The sequence below is a fragment of the Talpa europaea genome (assembly GCF_964194135.1).
Source record: "Talpa europaea genome assembly, chromosome: 8".
NCBI classification, from domain to species: domain Eukaryota; kingdom Metazoa; phylum Chordata; class Mammalia; order Eulipotyphla; family Talpidae; genus Talpa; species Talpa europaea.
In genome coordinates, this window is record NC_140075.1 from 120060508 (window position 1) to 120077548 (window position 17041).

Below are 17041 nucleotides of genomic sequence, written 5' to 3' on the forward strand. Positions count from 1 at the left end.
GACTGGTGGCAGCTTTCGGGCCTTGTTGTGGGCGAAGCCTGTTTGGGTGGGCATTTACCCACGAGGGGACGGGTAAGTTCAGGTGCTTGTTTTGGAAACTATATTCTTTGTCTTGTCTGTACTGCACAATGACAGTTCCTTTCCATTAAAGATTTTATGTGTTTGGGTCTCCCTGGTGGCGCAGTGGGTTGAATGCAGTGCTGTGAAGCTGTCCGCAGCCTCTGCCGTGCCGGTTCGATCCCCGCTGGACAGTGAGGGTCCCACATGGCGCGCAGACCTCTCCTGTCTCGCCCGCTGCTCCCCTCAGCAGTGGATTTCTTCAGTCTGCCTGTTCTGTTCCCCGCTCTGTCTCTGGAGACTCCTCTCACCCTCCTGCACATCTGGCCTGTACCCCCGTTCTTGTACAAATAAAATAAATCTTTAAAAAAAAAGGCGGATGGCAGAAGCTATTTACAGCAGGCAGTTTTGGGGGTTCTGGGGTGCCCGTCTCCCTGCCCTGTAACACCACGAGTAGTAAAAGGCAGGGCTGGGTTGGAACACGGGTTGTGTGGCCCCCATCATCAGCCCCCGTTCACAGGCGAAGGGAGAAGGCACGGAACAGGGAGCCGCACATCATCGCGGCGGGAAACCCTCCACCTGCTTGTGTTTTGATGCTGCCTGGGTTCCCTCCTGGGCAAACCTCAAAGGTCCAAAGTTTGGTCCTCAGTGGAAGAAATTCAACAGCCAAGCAAAACATGCAAACTTACAGAGGGCACGAGCGGGGTGGCTGTGAGTGGGCGCCAGTCATGCCCGGAAGTTGTGTTACAGGGAGGATTTTTGGTTTGAGTTGTGATGGTCTCTTCAGCAAAGTTGAATGCTGCTTTTTTGAAAGTTTAAAGATGGAGCATAGGGCGCCACCGCCGGCCCCGGGGGAAGAAGACACAAGCCGCCGTGCGAGCTGCCTCGCCCCCGAGTGCCCTGCTTCGACTGGGGGCTTCTTACCAGGAGCAAGACATGCGCCGGGCCTGACTCCCAGTCCCGGGGGCAAGGCTGGCGTGTGCTGTCTGAACCGTTCCGAAAGGCCGCGACAACTGGGGTGGGGGGTGCAGTGGCTTGGAGAAACCTGCAGTGATCACCCTGGATACGAGGGCAGGGAGCAAGAAAGAAGCCTGGGGGATTTAGGAGAGAAGCTGAACCTCCAGACACTGTCTAGTCTGGAGCCCTTTTCCTCCAAGAAGCTCCCCCAATGGGCTTGCGCTGGAACAAAGCCCCCTCAGGACCTGGGGAGCACATCACCCCTCCCCACTTTCAGACACTTCCCCAACATGGGGGTCACGGGCGTCCAGGAGGCCAAGTCCCCGAAGGCCCAGTTATGTGCAGTGCGAGCGCAACCTCTTGCTGGCAGGACCACATGGTCCACAGCAGACAGGCTGCTACTGTCCTCCTGCCAGGGTCGGTGCGAACCTGTCGTCTTCACCCCTTCTGCAGAGGGAGCCACGTATCTGATCCGGAAAACTAAATTCTCTCTCTTCGAGATTTCCTACACGTTTTTCCCTGTTCGAGGCAGCAGAGAGTTTGTACATAAATTAACAGCCTTCTCCCTGCACCAGCCCGCCAGCCCCACCGCACACACCATGGCCCGCTCCCAGGGCGCCGGAAGGAGCTAGCAGTTCACCAAGAGCCTGGACACATGCTGGACCAATTTCCCAGGCTCCCTTGCAGTCAGGTATGGTCGCGTGACTGAGTTCCAGCCAGTGGGTGTGAGGGCAGGTGACACGCCCACCCCACCTAGGCCTGGGGGGTGAAACTAGTCAGAACTCCCCCAGGCTCTTCGCCCTCGTGGCCATGCAGCAGAGGGAGTGGAAGCTGCGTGCCAAGGTGTGGAGCCGGGTCCCTGAATGAGCCTTCAGGGATCTTGCAGGGGGGCAGGAAACCACTTTTGTTATTACAGCAGCTGGTGGATCTTCCCAATTCCACTTTCTCCACAGCCTGACCCTCTGTCTTGAAGCTGTTGTTACCAGGTCAGCCTCCTCTGTCACCTGCAGGCGAGCTCCGAGAGGCGGGGACTCTGCTCTGCTCCCTGCTGTGTCTCCAGTGACAGAGCAAAGCCCGACACAGAGTAGACACTCAATAAATGAGTGGATTATGTGGCACCCATTCTGCACGAGTCAGGTCCCCATGGATAGGCCCCCTTTTCTCAAGAACAGGAACTTGTCTCTGCTTTCACTTTCTCATCCACCTGTGGAGCTAGAAAACCAGCCCTTAACTAACACACTCACCCTCAAGGCCCAGGTTTCCCCCCTTCTCTGACACCCTCCGAGTCCCACATGGTCTGCATCTCCTGAGCTCCTGGGCCAGGGGACCCTCAGCAGTCACAAGGCCACTCGTCAATCGGCCCAGCAAGCACTGATGACCGAGTCTCTCCCATCCAACCGGGCCCCCACCCCCACCCTCCAACTAGACTGGAAGCCTCTGAGGCCCCCTGACCTGTCTTTGTCTCTTCCCTATGTCGGGCCCGAGTGTTCCTGGGGAAGCAAACACTCCGGAATATTTAGTAAAGATCTTAAAATATTTATTATATTTACTTAATGTTTAATTATGTAAGTATATTTATAATTTATGCTTAGAATATTTATGAAACACTTAAAAATATTTTATTATCTTATTTAACTGTTGTCACTCTGTTGCTAACTGGAGGTGAAAAGCTTCCTACACTCGCGACATCCAATTTGAGGAGGACCCGGCTCAGCATTTGGAATGTTCTAGAGTCTTCGACAGCTTTTTTTGACTTTACTATCTGGCATGGCCCATGAGTGCAGGGGGGAGCTGGAAGCCTTTCATCAAGTATCAGTACCAACTCACCCTAGATGGGGAATGCCAAGACATTTTCCCGCCGAGGCCCAAGCCTTGCCTGGCAGCCCTGTGCACATACAGGACTCTGACCCTCGCAAAGGCCCTGTGATACAGCTTGGATGGCGATGGTTATTGTCCATTTGACAGATGAGAAAATAGAGGCTCTGAGAGCTTAGGTGACATTTGCAAGCACATGGCTGGAGTGCATCCTGAGCCCTTCCTAGGACCCAGAGGGCCAGCCATCCCCGCTCCTTTTCTTCCCTTTCTCAAGCCTGAGCTGACAAGAGGAAACTTCACCGGCAGCTTCACTACGAGGAAGCCAAGACAACAAGCCATGAGTGACAAGGCTGAGCGGAAACTCTTGCCTCTGAGCGATAAGCTGAGTTCAAAACAAACGTGGCCAAACAACTTCAGCGGATGCAAAGCTTCCCTCCCTTCTTCTAATTTTAAACCCCTCTACCTGACAGCAGTGGCTGTGGTTACGGGGTGCAGTGTCTGCTGCTGCTGTGTGGTCGGGGGCCAGAACGGGAAGACAGGTACTTACTCGATTTTTCTTCTTTGATGGCGCATTCGAGCACATCGGACGAGCTCTCCTGCAGGGACGGGACGTGGACACAGAGCACCAGGCGCTTCAGGCTGCTGTCCCTGCGCACCAGGAACGCCTGCGAGGAACAGGGGAGAGCACCCGCGTCAGAGAGCTGAGTGAGGTGGAGGTCAGCAAATGTTGCCGAAACAAGAGGCAAGGAGGGCCGTCAAGCACCCCTCAGGAGAACTGGGCTTCTGCCCCAGGAGCCAGGTGTCACCTGGTCCACATCCCCAGATCAAGTCCTCGTTCGCTCATGGAGGGAGGTCAACGAAATCACTGTTTCCCAAAGGTGTCTGTGTTGTAGGCATAGAGCTTGGCAGGAGGGGCTTAAAATGCAGATCCCTGAGTCCCCCCAAGAGGCTGTTTGGGAGGGGGAGAATCAGGTGATTCTGATCTGGGAGGCGGTCTGGGGTCCACACTTAAAAAAGCTCTAATACATGGGGAGTCAAGTTAAATTTCAACCACCCCAGCACGTATGCTCTGGGGGAGGCTGCTGGAAACAATCACAGATATTAGTCAATTCACACTTTATCCCCCACAGAAATAAAAATAGCTAATAAATAATACAGACTTTTCTCTGTGACAGGAACTATTAAGAATTCTTTGCATACGCACACTTGCTCCCGCCTCTCGGCCCCGCCACGGGAGTCTTGTGGTTATCGTAACTTTGTGGATAAGAAAACAAGGCCTCTCAGACCTCAGCAGGGGCCCACTCCTCGAGCTGGTTGAGGGCGATCAGAGCAAACGCGTCGCGTGCGTGGGCTGAGCCCACAGGACACACGTTGGAAGCTTAGCCCGCCGGCCAAGGCCTCGTGGCTCTAAGGGGCAGTGCTGGGAGCCAGGCCTGGACGCCGGTGGCCTGGATGCCACTTCTCCATGGGCAAGCCCTGCCCAGTGAGGGGAGGGACTGGTCCTTCCTTCTCAAATGATTTCATCCCGGTCTGATAAAACAACGCCTCTGGGCCCTGGGACATATCTGTGCTCTGGTCACCAAGCTTCACCCGAAGTCCAAACCCAAGTGGGGGGACTCAGGTTTCCTCCCCGCTACTCCTGTTCCGGCCGATGGCTTTGCTCAGCCGTGACTCCGAAGTTTCCCACTGTCACACCCACAGCGGCCCCCCACCCTTCAGGACCTCATGGGGAGGGCCCCCTCTTTCCTCTCACAAACTCTGTCTTTTTCAAATGTCCTTTTTGTCCCCTCTGCCCCACTCCCAAGCTCGTCCCTTCTTCCAGGGATGATGACACTTTACGGAATGGCCCCGCCCTTGGGGCCTGGCTTCCTGGGGAAGGGAGGGGGTGTCCCTCAGCCAGTGAAGGCCACTCCTTCCTTTCCTGAGAAAGGACGTGGTCGCAGTGTCCCCCTTCTGTCCTGCTCTGTCCCGCTCAGGCCCCCAGCACCTGGGCTGGCGCTTAGGAGACCAGGAGTCTGGCCGCGTTGCTGAAGGAGAGTTGGGGAGCAGGGTCACCAAGAACGCCGAGGACGGGCCCCAGGAATGGGAGGTGCTGGGGGATCACCGAGATGTCACGGCTTCCCTTCCCCCACCAGCCCTAAGGGAAGTTCCGAATTCTCGGCCATCATTACTGATTACGATTATAATCATATCACTACATTATAATTGTTCCTGCCATGGTATTACAGCTGTTAGTGAAAACATTACAATAATATCATTATTGGTGACTAATGACAGCTGACACACACTGGCCCTCACCCCAGCCCATCGGATTCCACGGTCTTACTTGAATCTCTTACGGGAGCCATGAGGGCCTGCCATCATCACCCCCACCTTATGAATGAGGAAACTGAGGCAGACAGCGGCAAGCCCAAAGGGTGAGGACCCACTGGAGCTGGGGTCTGAGCTCAGCCCCTTCCTCTACTTTCCAGAAATCACCCACCCTCCATCCAGCCCACAGCGGCTGGGTGTCCTGGCTTAAAATTTTGCTTTCCATGAGCACGCGTGTCCCTTTGGGAGCAAGAGAGTCCACAGTCACTGGGCCTTGGCTGGAAATGAGTTTACCAGCAGTTTGTCCAGCAGAGCAGGGTGGAGAGAGCATGAGAACTGGGGAGGATGGAGGTCGCTGGGGGAGCGGCTTCTCGGGCCAGCGGTGGTGAGGAGGGGGAGATGGCACAGGGCGGAGCTTGCAGCCTGGGACCTGCCCAGCCTGGACGGGAGCCCCGCCCCTGGGGGCTCGACACGAGGCTCTCCAGAAGCCTCCTCGCCCTTCACTCAGAGATCACGCCTGGCCCCCAGTGCGGCCTGGCCCTCCCGTGAGCCGCAGCTTCACTGAACTGACTCGTCACCTTCCTTTCAAAGAAAAGAGGTCGCTTTGCCTCTTCCTCAGAGGCCCCCGGCCGAGCTGCCCCCTGCCCACCGAGCAGGCGGGGACTAGCGGTGTGTGAGGGAAGGCGAGGGTGGGTGTGAGTGGGAACGGGTGAGTGTGTCTGAGAATGAGTGTGGTCTCATAAAAAAATTACATCTGGTCTTTGTCCCCAGTTCCTGACACAGAGCTTGGCATTTGCTGAGAAACAGGAGTGTCTTGTTGGTCGTCAGGAGTCCCTAGGGACTGAGCCGAGTTGACATGACAGGTGACTCACGGCGGCCTCGGCTTCACAGGGGGGCTGGCCACGGAACACCGGGCCACGGAACACCGGGCCACGGAACACCGGGAGCTTTCGGTTCACCCCGATCTCAGGCGAGGCAGCGGCTGAGCGCATGGCTAAATCACTCACGGCCACACAGCGAAACTCGGCCCAGCCTCTGGACACTGAAACTCAGCAGAGCTTCAGGGTTGGGGGGCCTGGGGATGTGGGGGAGGGGCGGGTGCCCCGATTCCACAGGAGCCGGGTGGGGCCTCTGCATCCCCCCACTCCAGGCCTCGGCCCCTGCGGCCCTTTTATTAGGCCGAGTTGCATCCTTCAGCATAATGTGGTCCGCAGGAGGCAGCTTCTGCTGAGTTCTGGAGTCCTGGCGACTCACCAAACCTGAAGGGTTGTGTCCATAGTCAAATCAAGCAGAGACACAGGTGGCCGGGCACCCCACTTGTGTGAGGCATGTGAAGTGAGGCAGTCCTGTTGGGGCTCCTGCCTTTAACCTGTGGGGTCTGTGCTCTCCAGGTGGGCAGTGTCTGGAGAATTAAATTGTCAGACCCGTCCCCCCGGGGTGCGGGAGCACTGCTGTGGGTGGAGTGAGTGTGCACGCATGTGAGGGCTCGTGAGTGCGTGTGGGGTGAGTATGGAATGAGGGGCCTCCCTGCTGCAGCCCTGGGGAGCAGGCTGCCTTGGTGACCCCAGGACAGACAACAGTAAACTAGGACCCTTGACCCTGAGCCAGGACCGGAGCTGAGGTCAGAGCCCGCCTGAATGGAAACCAGAGCGGGGTTGCTGCAGGGAGGCGGCTCCCTTGCTCAGTGAGGAGCCGCACCGCGGGGACGCGAGCCGGTGGCAGAGCTGCTCCTCCAGCCCAGGGGTCGGGAGGCCACGGGAAGAAAAGCGGTGCTTCTCCAACTTTGGTGGCATCAGTGCAAACCCACCCACAGACCCGCCCCCGCCCCCCACCAAAAAAAACCAATCAAACAGAAGAGGCTTGCCCGGGAGGGCGGCCTCCTAGGGAGGGCCACAGGTGCTGCTGGCTGCAGACATCAGCTTCCAACCCCGCGCTTGTGACGCTGTCTCCTCTCTCCCTCAGGAGACTGCAGGGCAAGTCCTGGGGCCGGGCTCAGCGTGGCTCTTTCACACCCAGCTTGGAACGCTCTAGATTTCCCCTCGGTTCTCCCCCTTCCTGCTCCACGGAGAGAAAGAAGAGGAGCCGGTGGACAGGAGCCCCTGCGGGGGACAGGAGACAGTCACGACCTGCTCCTTTTTTGGGTTTCTGGGGGCCCTGGCAGCAGTTCTGGGTGCTGTGGCCCCGGGAATCTCCGCAGCCTCAGTGTCCCGATGGGCAAGTGGGGCGTGGCCGCCTGGCAGAGACATGGAAGGAAACCAGAGCTCGAGATACAGTGCGGGGAAGCGCCCAGCGTCCCCACAGGCGCCCACGTAGGCCGAACCCTCCATGAGCCCCTACTGCCTCCCCAGGCCCCAGCCCATGGCTGGTTCTTCAACCTCAGTCCCAGGCTCCGCCTAGACCCGGGGTCCAGTCTACACACACGTTTACTGTGAAAAGGGGTCGGAAGGGATTTCCCTGGAGGGTTCAGGCACAAGGAGCCAGTAGTGGCTATGCTCTGGGCCTGGCGCTCAGGCGTGGCGTGGCCCAGTCTCAGCACAGCCCTCGCAGGTGGGCGCTGTGGCCCTCGCTCCGCCGGAGGGAGACTCGGGACGCAGAGAGGCTAAGCAGATCCAAGCCAGGCAGACGGATGTGCAGGAGCAGGACCCAGAGCCCCTCCTTATCTCTTAGCATCATCGCGGCCGTGCGCCACTCAGGGGGAGCCAGCGTGTGGACGGGAAAGTCCCCGAGGCCAGACTCTGACAGGTCCCCAATTCTGAGCAACCTGTACGTAACCTCTCAGCGCAAGCTGGTGGCAGCACTTGCTTCCGCCATCGCCGAGTCTTGGGTCTTATGGGAAAAGCCGAGATGAGGAAGGCTGGCGGGGAGAGGGGAGTTGTGCTGTGGTTGGGGGTGGAAGAGGCTCTGCGTTAGCGTTAGCGGGGTGAAGGGGAGGAGTCTGAGCTGGGCCTGGCTACAGGAGCCCCCTGGCCCTTGCTGCCCAGATGGAGCGGGTGGGGCCCAGACGGCAGCACTCCAGCCAGCAGCTTGGCTTGGCCGCGGTCCTTTGGCATAAGATGGTCTAGTTTGTGTTTCCCTTCCAGGAGCGTCAGCGGCTCAGCGAGTCGAAGGCCCTTTCTAGGAAGCGCCCACAGACATCACTGCAAAAAGAGCGTCCCAGGGAGGCCAGCTGGGGAGACGCCTGCCAATTGTTCTCGATTAGTTCAAATGTCCCGCACTACGCCTGGCAGAGTTCAGCCGCAGCCACCGCCTGGCGGAAGACCATTTTGTGAGCTGTCTGTCTGCTCCCCCCACCCCCCACCCCCCACCCCCCACCCAGGGCTCATGGTTAATCTCTAAAGAAGGTTGCAGGTGAGAGCAGAGGGGCTAGGAGTGCAGTCACCTGAGCTCTTTCTCCAGCACCCTGGCGGGTCCACACACACATTCCCCAAGCCCCCGGCTTCTCTCCCTACTTCGGCATCTAGCTTGCTCGGGACGCGTAGGACTCAAATCCCAGCCCTGCTACTTAGGAGCTGTGGACCACAGGCAAGTTACTTTCATTTCTCTGGAGTGTCCACTTCCTCCTCTGAGCATGAGAACCATGAAAGTCATCTTTCGGGACGGCTGTGAGGATGGCTGATCAGTTATATAAAATACCTGGCAGAGAGAATGCACTTCCTCGATAATAATAACTACCATTGTTATTGATGATATATTGATAATTTATAATACTAATAATCAATAATATATTAATAGTGATATAACTATATTATCAACATTAATAACTATATGATATTACATACCCTATATCCTATGTCACAAATATTATACATTATAGATTCTATATACATTATATTATATTGTAATAATTACTGTTGTTATAATTAATAATTACTATTATTATGGATTGCTAACATTTGCTGAGCACTAAACCTCATGCTAAGATTTTTATACGCATAATCTCATTTGAGATTAAATCTTTATAAATAAGATTTTTACTCTGTATCTTTTTCTGCTTGCGCTGGACCAAACAGGAGATAGGAAAAAGGCCTCAAAGACCACTCGTCTATGTGGTAGATTAAAAACAGCCACAGACTCTTTGCAACTCCTCCCCTCAAGAGGTCGAGCGTATTTCCCCACACCCAGCGGGGTGACCTTGGGACTTGCTAGTACGGAGAGGAGGTGGCAGCAGTGGCACCGTGGAGGGGAGTCTGAGCCTCAGCCCAGACATGTGTGGGCTTCCTCGCGCCCCCTTGGGTCCCGAGCTGTCGGGTGAGGACGGCTGCGCTAGCCTGCAGGAGGCGGTGGCCCCGCCAAGACCCAGCCCCACCGCCAGCCATGTGAGCGAGGCCATCTCAGCCCAGCTAACTGGAGTCCAGCTGCCAGATGACTGTGGCTGCTTATCTGACCCCGGAGAGACCAGCTGGCTGGACCCCAAACCCAATTGCTGACCCGCAGAATCGTGAGCAAATCAAATGGTGATTGTTTTGAGCCACTTCAGTTTGGAGCGCTGTTATATAAGAGAAGGTCACGATATCGTTGTGGGTATATGGACACGGGTCTCATCATCCACCCCACTTCCTTCTATGGGGCGCTGCTTAAGGGCCCCAGAGCTCGGTGGGGAAGCTGGAAAGCCAGTGATGTACCCAGCAGCTCACTTTACAGTCAAAGAAAGCAAGACCCAAAGGTGCAAAAGACTTCCTGAGCCCACATCACTTACTAGTGGCAGAGCTAGGACAGGAATGCCAGGCCCTGACTGGAGGCCGGGGTGGTGACCACGACAACACGTGTCCTCTGACCCACCACCGTCAGCAGAGCACGTGCCTCATGACACACACACGCCTAGAGGGTTGAGGTTACTTGCAAGAGATTTGGGACACGCGAGCTGCCGCACCGATGAGAAGCCAGGGTGGGAGAGGAGGGCCTGGAACCCTTTCGTGGAAACTTAGGTCTGCAGGATCTGGAGCCAGATTCTCTGGGTTCAGTCCCTAGCCGGCCCCCTAAGCCAGGGACCTCTCTGGGGATGCTGCTTTCCCTGCACAGTGGAGTCAGAATGGGTCAGAATGGTTCCTGCCTGCGGAGCCCCCCCTTTGTCTTGCAAAGTGACCCCAATCCTGCCCTGGGTGCCATCTGCTCTGCTCCAGAGATGAGTCGTGTGTGGTGGCACTACCACAGCTCTCCTGCTCTCCTTTCCCGCTTACCCTTTCTCCATCCCCGCCGCAGGCAGGAGTGGGCAATGTGGCATCTGGAAAACATCTGTTTCCTGACGAAAAAAAGACCGAGCCCACGAAAAGAAAGGCTTTTGCCTTCAACCTCTTACTTTAAATGGGTGAGATGCCCGGAGCTACAGTTGCTGTTTGTCAGCATGAGGAGACAAACCTGATGACACAATTCAATACCCTGAAGATGGCAGAGCAGAGAGCAGAGAGCAGGAGAGAACCCAGGTCCCGAAGACACTACTGAGCTGCTCAACGACTTAGTCCTGGACCCCAACCCCCAGATTTCTCATTAGGGAAACAACAGTATCCCATGGCTGAAGTCACCACAGGCTGGGTTTGTTACTTGAAGCTGAAACCTCGGAGGCTGAAAACTACCCAGGTGATGTCAGCTTCTGGTCCCTCTGGGCCCTCCTGCTGTTCAGGGGTGTCTCCTGGAGTCTGAGTGGGAACCCGTGGGTACCCCGGACAGTGAGTGACATCCTGTTAGCAGCTCCAGACACCAGGCCTCAGCCTGAGAGGAGAGCTCAAGGGGAGCAGTGAGAGGGCATGCTCAGGCGCTAGGGCCCTCCCTGTCCAGCCGTGGTTATTACGAAAGGAGCAGCGCACCCCGTGCCCTCAGGGGGGCCTCCATCTCCTGAAATCCTTCCCCAGTGGAGCAGGTCACCAGCGTCCCTGCATCCTCACTCAGCCTCTCTCCTCCATGGGAACAAACATCATCTGGTGCCTGATTGCGCTGACATCTGAGTCAGCAGCTCCTTCTGCTCCCTCATTCTGCTTCCCCACTTTGTCAGCTCCCCCATGCGCAGGATTCGGGAATCTCAGCAAGCAGAGCCTCTCCCCAGTGTTACAGGTGCATGGGAGTCAGGCCCATGCTGAGGGTCCAATTTTTGCTGAACCCCCAAAACTACAGTGGGGTAGTGGGCAGAGCACGGGCTGCAAGGCAGGCTGCTCAGGGTCCTTCCTCGTTTTTTGTTGGTTTTTTTTTAAGATTTATTTATGCACAAGAACTGGGGTGTAGGCCAGAAGTGGGGGGGGGGGTGAGAGGACTCACCGGAGACAGAGTGGGGAGCAGAACAGGCAGATCGACTGAAACACACTGCCGAGGGCAGCAGCAGGCGAGACAGGAGAGGTCTGCTGCACCATGTGGGTATCTCCCTGGCTGGGGATCGAACTCAGGCCGCAGTGACTGGGGATAGCTTGATAGCGCTGAGACTGTAGCCCCTGGGCCACCAAGGAGGCCCTCCTCCTGGTTCTGACCCCGTTTGCTGGGTCCTTCAGAAGTCACTTTCCCTCTCTGAGCTGTTGCCAGGCTGGTGAGGGAGAGGAACTGCTCCCCGCAGATACTGTCCCAGTCCAGAGCCCCGGGGCTCCCCCAGAGCCCAAGAGACTTCTTCAAGGGTTAGTTTCACCCTTAGATTAATGCAACCAGGGAGGTGGGGTCAGCCGGCGTGGGGTTCCCTCCTGCTGCCTTCAGTGGGGGTTGGAAGGAGCAACGGGTGGCAGCAACGGCTGGGGCAGAATGTGCTTCTGGAGAGAACCGTGCCGCCTGACTCCCGCCTCCTCCCCAAATAAATACAGAAAACCCAAGGCTACATACGCTCTCCGTGCCTTTGGTTTACTCCCCATTTTTGGCCTGGATAATCCAGAGCTGTCTGCTTTTCCACTTTTGTTATTTTAGGACTATTTTCCAGTTGCTCAGGGAAAATTCCTAATCACGCCCCTTAGGGCAGGAACAGAAGCAAGTGGTTCTCCGGAGGCCACAGGGCAGGTCGGTTGCCCAGGGGCCAGAGCCCACTGTGCACAAGTCTATGGCAAAGGGCCTGGCATCCCCAGTCCTGACCCTAACCAAGCTCGTGTGTGTGTGTGTGTGTGTGTGTGCGCGCGCGCGCGTGTGTGCACGCGCACATGAAAGTCTGTAAGAAAGTCCAGCCACAAACTGTCCTAAGTACCAAGGATGGGAAGTAGGAGAAAGAGGCATGTTTTACATACTTAAAAGACACACACCACCACCACCCCCCCCGACCCCAAGACTTCTGCTTTATGTAGAGGGAAGCTGAGGCCGCCTCTCCCGAGACGTGTAACATCGACAGAGTGGAGATCCCCACTCCTGGTTGTGCATCAGGCCGGCCCCACTCCAAATCCAAGCAGCTGGCATTTCTGAGGGGGGGGGTGAGGTGAAACAGCGTCTTTTGGGGAGCCCCTGAAGGCAGTCCTTTGGTGCGTTTGAATCCCGCTCCACCCTGCTGAGAAGGCACACCCCAGCTTCTTGCTCCTCAGGCAGGCTTTTCGCCCTCCGGGGATGCCTCGCTTACAGGGTAGGGCCTGGCCCCATGCTGGGGCTGCGGCACAGAGGAGAGAAGGTGCAGGACACAGAGCAGACCTGCAAGGCCTGCCTGTGCCATCCTCCCCGGCCCCCACCCCTGAGGGGTGAGAGACACCTCACCAAAGGCTTCACCAAACCATGCTCACACCTGGGGCAGGTGCCTGGACCCTTACAGGACAGGCTCATATTACAACCAGGTAACAGCAACTCTTGAGCTAACCCCTCCCCACCAACAGCAACCACACAGGGAGTGGCCTCTACGGAAAGCGAATAAAGCCTGGGCTTGGGTTAACACTGATGTGTCTATACTGGCTCATTAGTTGTGATAAATGTACCCCGCTGATGTTAGAGGCTACCCACAGGAGAAACTGGGTGAAGAGTAGACAGAGCTCTCCTGACTGTCCTTGCAGCTTGCATCTAAAACTATTCTGCACTAAACTAGCAACAGCAACAGCAAAACATTGAGCGCCTTAAGAAAAAGGGGCCTTTTTGATGGCCTTGTTTCTAGATACACACAAATCAAAAATGTTCCCAACACCTTATCAGAGGCGGCAGGCTTCAGGGGGCGGAGCTGGGGAGTAGCGGAGCGGGTGGCATGTAGCGAAGGTCACACAGACGCTTGGCTGGGTCCCCAGCCCCCTGCCATGGCCACGATGAAGTGCTGTCTCTCGCTGGTACGGGAAGGATGGGCCCTTTGAGCGCTCAGCCCTGGGGCCACCCACAGGGTCTGCAACTTTAAAAAAAAACAAGCCCTTGTACTGGCAAGACTTGAGACAGCTCAGAGGAGCGATATGTAGCAAAGGGCCTTCCCGCCTCCTGAAGATCACACCAGGAGCTCTGCTCTCCTACTAGCTGTGTGACCTTGAGCAAGTGAGTTAGTGTCTCTGTGCCTTCGCTTCCTCATCTAGAGATGAGGACACTAACACCTACCCGACTGGAAGGGCTGTGAAGATCAATAAGATCAGGCAAAAAGCAATTCAGGGGAAATGCCGGCCAATCATTTTAGCAGATCATAAGCTTAGGGTTTTGTTTCTGCTTGAAGACACAGACACTCATGGGGGAAGGTGGGATATGAGAGAGGGCGACAGGAGGTGCATCTGCTCCGCTTCCGTTGTCCTCACGGAGAGCCAGCTCCTGCAGCAAGGTGGGGTGGCCTTGGGAAGGGCCTGGCCGTACCCCTTCAGCAGGTACCTATGTATGTGTCTCACTCCTGGGATTGTTAGGGGGAGAGGATGTCCTAAAGCTAATTCCATGCAGGCTTTGTGGACGCCACCCCCACCCCAGGCCAAAGCCAAAGACACTGGGAACTCCAAATCCCATCACCATCACCAAAGGGAAGGTGGCTGGGACCTGAGGGTGGGGTTCAGCAGCCAGGTTGGTATAAAGCCCAGACACGTGGGCTTTGGGGGGGTCCCCCATTTTGGCTCCCCACCAGCGCGCAGCGTCCGGCCAGCTCAGAGAGCGCCTTTGGGTTTCCGGGTTGGCAGATTGGGTAGGACGCATTAAAGACTTTATTTCCCTATTTTCTCCCTGAGTTGTCCATTTTCCTTATTTCCTTTTCCCTTGTGAATAAACCTTTCACTAACCTTTTGTGTGTGTCTGCAGTGGAGTATTCATAAGTCCCTTGTAAGCGCGCGGGTGAGGACCCACAGCCAGGCCACCCGTTTTTATATCGGGCTACTGCGTAACAGGATCACATTCAAGACACCGGACACAGGTACCATTTCAGGACTCTGCCTGGAGCTTTCTGTTTTCACACTCAGCCCCTGGATTTACAAGAGCTGCCTGGATACCTCCCCTGGCAGGGTCGAGGGGTCTCTGGGCCTCTAGGTCTCCTTAGGCCTGCACTAGGCTTCAAGGCTTTAACATGGGCTCATCTGGAAAATGAACACAGTCATGTGGCTTCTGCCTCTAGTGGCAGGGCCTGGGCAACCTGCTCAGCGTTGTCAGCTCCCCAGAATCAGCCTCCTCCAGGAAGTCTGCCCCGATCACCCCTACTAGCTTTGTGAGCAAGTGAGTTAGCATCTCTTTTGAGCAAGTGAGTTAGCATCTCTCATCTGGAAGTGAGGACAGTTCAGCATCTGCTGCTCATGGGCTACTTCTGGCTACAGTCAAAGCTTCTCATGCTCAGGGCAGAGAGGAGGTTCTGGAACACGGAGCCTAACTCCCCACAGTCTTGAGGCAATGGCTATCAGAAGTGCGTGGATCGCACCAGCTCCCGAGCTTGCCCCTGGGTAGGATGACCCTGAGCTGAGTCTTCCCCCGGTTCCCACAGTGGCCCAGCAGGATTCGGCTCGTCCTGCAACCAGGGGCAAAGTGGTGACCGCACACGCACTATTGGCTGCTTTCCCTTCTGGGTTTAATTCCCCTACTGGTGGCTCCCTAAGGTCACCCTCCAAATAAACCACTTGTTCTCAAAACCTCCAGGGTCTGCTTCTGGCCCAAATGAGGGTTCGGCCTCAGTTTCACTACCTGTAAAATGGGGATCGCAGCAGAGTCTGCCTCACAGGATAGTCACAGGATTAAACGAGACGCCTTTCATAAAGTTCTTGGCCTAGAGCAGGTTTTAATAAACATGCTCCACACAGAACCACTACTGTTATTCCGAGTTGAGCTTATTTTTAATTTTTTTAAGAGAGAACTGACTTCTTTGACAAAGCAGCCATGACATGTGCCCAGCCCAGCGTGCCCTGGAGACCACCTGCCTTCCCCTCGCCGTCTGGCCACCCCCATCTATACACACGCTCGGGACACACCCTCCTGATGACCGGATGGTCCAGAGATGTGCCTCAGCCTTGACGCCTTGGCTCCTGGGCCTGTTTATGAGCTACATCATCCCAGGAGGAGAGGGAAGCGAATCCCCTCAGCACAGAGCAGGGGAGGGGTGAGGCGTGGGGACTCCGTTCTGGGAATGCTGACCGGGACCTCTGCGGTCATGGGTCCCCACTTTTATTTTCCAAGCAGTTTTATCACCTGTTCTGAAGTTTTGCTCAGTTCAAAAAGGAAAACCCTTTGGCGGGAGGAACGAAACAGCAGACCTTGTTCTCCTGAGGGCCATAGTCTCCCTGCCTCCCCTCCCCCGGCTCCCTCATCCTCTGAAAGAGGCAACTGCAGATTCCCACCTGCTGTGGGGCTGAGGTGGGGCTGGGGGGCCCACAGGACCCTGTCTCACTACCTGGGGATGCCTCCCTGGTCTCCAGGGACTCTGCTGGATCTCGAGGCCATGACGGTCCCTGACTCCCTACGGCAGGGGCCTCTGTGGACCCTGCTGGGGCCCCATAAGTCCCAGCAATTCTAATTTGCAGGTACAACTGTTGGCTTGATGGCTAGTCACAGGTGACTGAGCCCATGAACCAACGAGCCAGTGGGCTCTCGGGACATGGGCACGCAGCGCTGCTCGCCACCCGGGAGTGCACGAAGACACGATTCCACCATGTCAGGTAAAACCCGTGGGGTGCAGCACAGCAGCACCCCGACACCTGGGCTCAGACTCCAGCTCAGGCGCTTGCTCGCTGTGCTGGGAGTCACTCACCTTGTGGGTGTCTCAGTTTCCTTATCTGTGAAATGGGCATAAAACACCGCCCTCTGAGGACGCTGTGGGGGTAAATGTGCTCATTCCCGTGAAAATCACAGACCCGTGCCTGGACCCTAGGCCGTGCCGGGGAAACTGTGGGGCATGATGGGAGAACGCACCACGCACTCTGGCAAAATGACTCTGGACGCAGACTGGTTGTGGCCAGAGGCCAAGGCAGGAAGGTGCAGGGAGTGACGGGGCTTTATCTCGGGTGATAAAACATTTTGGAACTGGAAGAACGAGATGTGGCACAACACTGTACACACAGTAAATGGCCCACTTCAAATGGCTAATTTGAGGCGATGTGAACTTCCAGTTACCAATACAAGAAAAGGTTTCCAGGAAGAAGATCCGGTAACAAAGAGTAGGTAGAGAAGATTTTTATAAAACACTTTTTACTTTATCTGTCCAGCCTGCTTTTTTAAAAAAAAAAAAAAAAAAAACAAAACAAAACCATGAACCCATATATGGATCACTTTTGTAATTAAACTGATTTATAATTAAACGTTTTTAGAAGGTAGTACGTGTAAGAGAAAATGCGTGTGTGTGTGCAGGGGTTTGGGGGTGAGGGAGGTTGGTGGGTTGGGGGATGGGGGTGGTATTTGATGAGCTCTGATTCCTATTTCACCATCTACCTATCTGACTCCCCTGTAACCTTACCCTCCAGGCAGGGGAGCCACAATCATGGCCCAATTTCAAAGTGAGAAAAGTAAGGTTCAAAAAATTTAGGCCTCTTGCCCAATTCACTGAGCCCGACTCAAGAAGTCTTCGACTCCATCACTCATATTCCTAGGTAAAACAGGGGTGTCA

The 17041-nt window shown here is 55.8% G+C and overlaps 1 protein-coding gene across 1 annotated transcript in view; it reads right to left on the reverse strand.

The window, feature by feature from the left end:
- The window catches only part of RIN3 (Ras and Rab interactor 3), a gene marked incomplete at its 5' end in the record, with an annotated part of 115567 nt that overhangs the window by 63096 nt on the left and 35430 nt on the right, over positions 1-17041 (reverse strand). The window contains one exon of the mRNA XM_084240069.1: positions 3377-3494. Coding sequence (XP_084096195.1) covers positions 3377-3494 — 118 coding nt within the window. The remainder of the gene's footprint in view (positions 1-3376; positions 3495-17041) is intronic.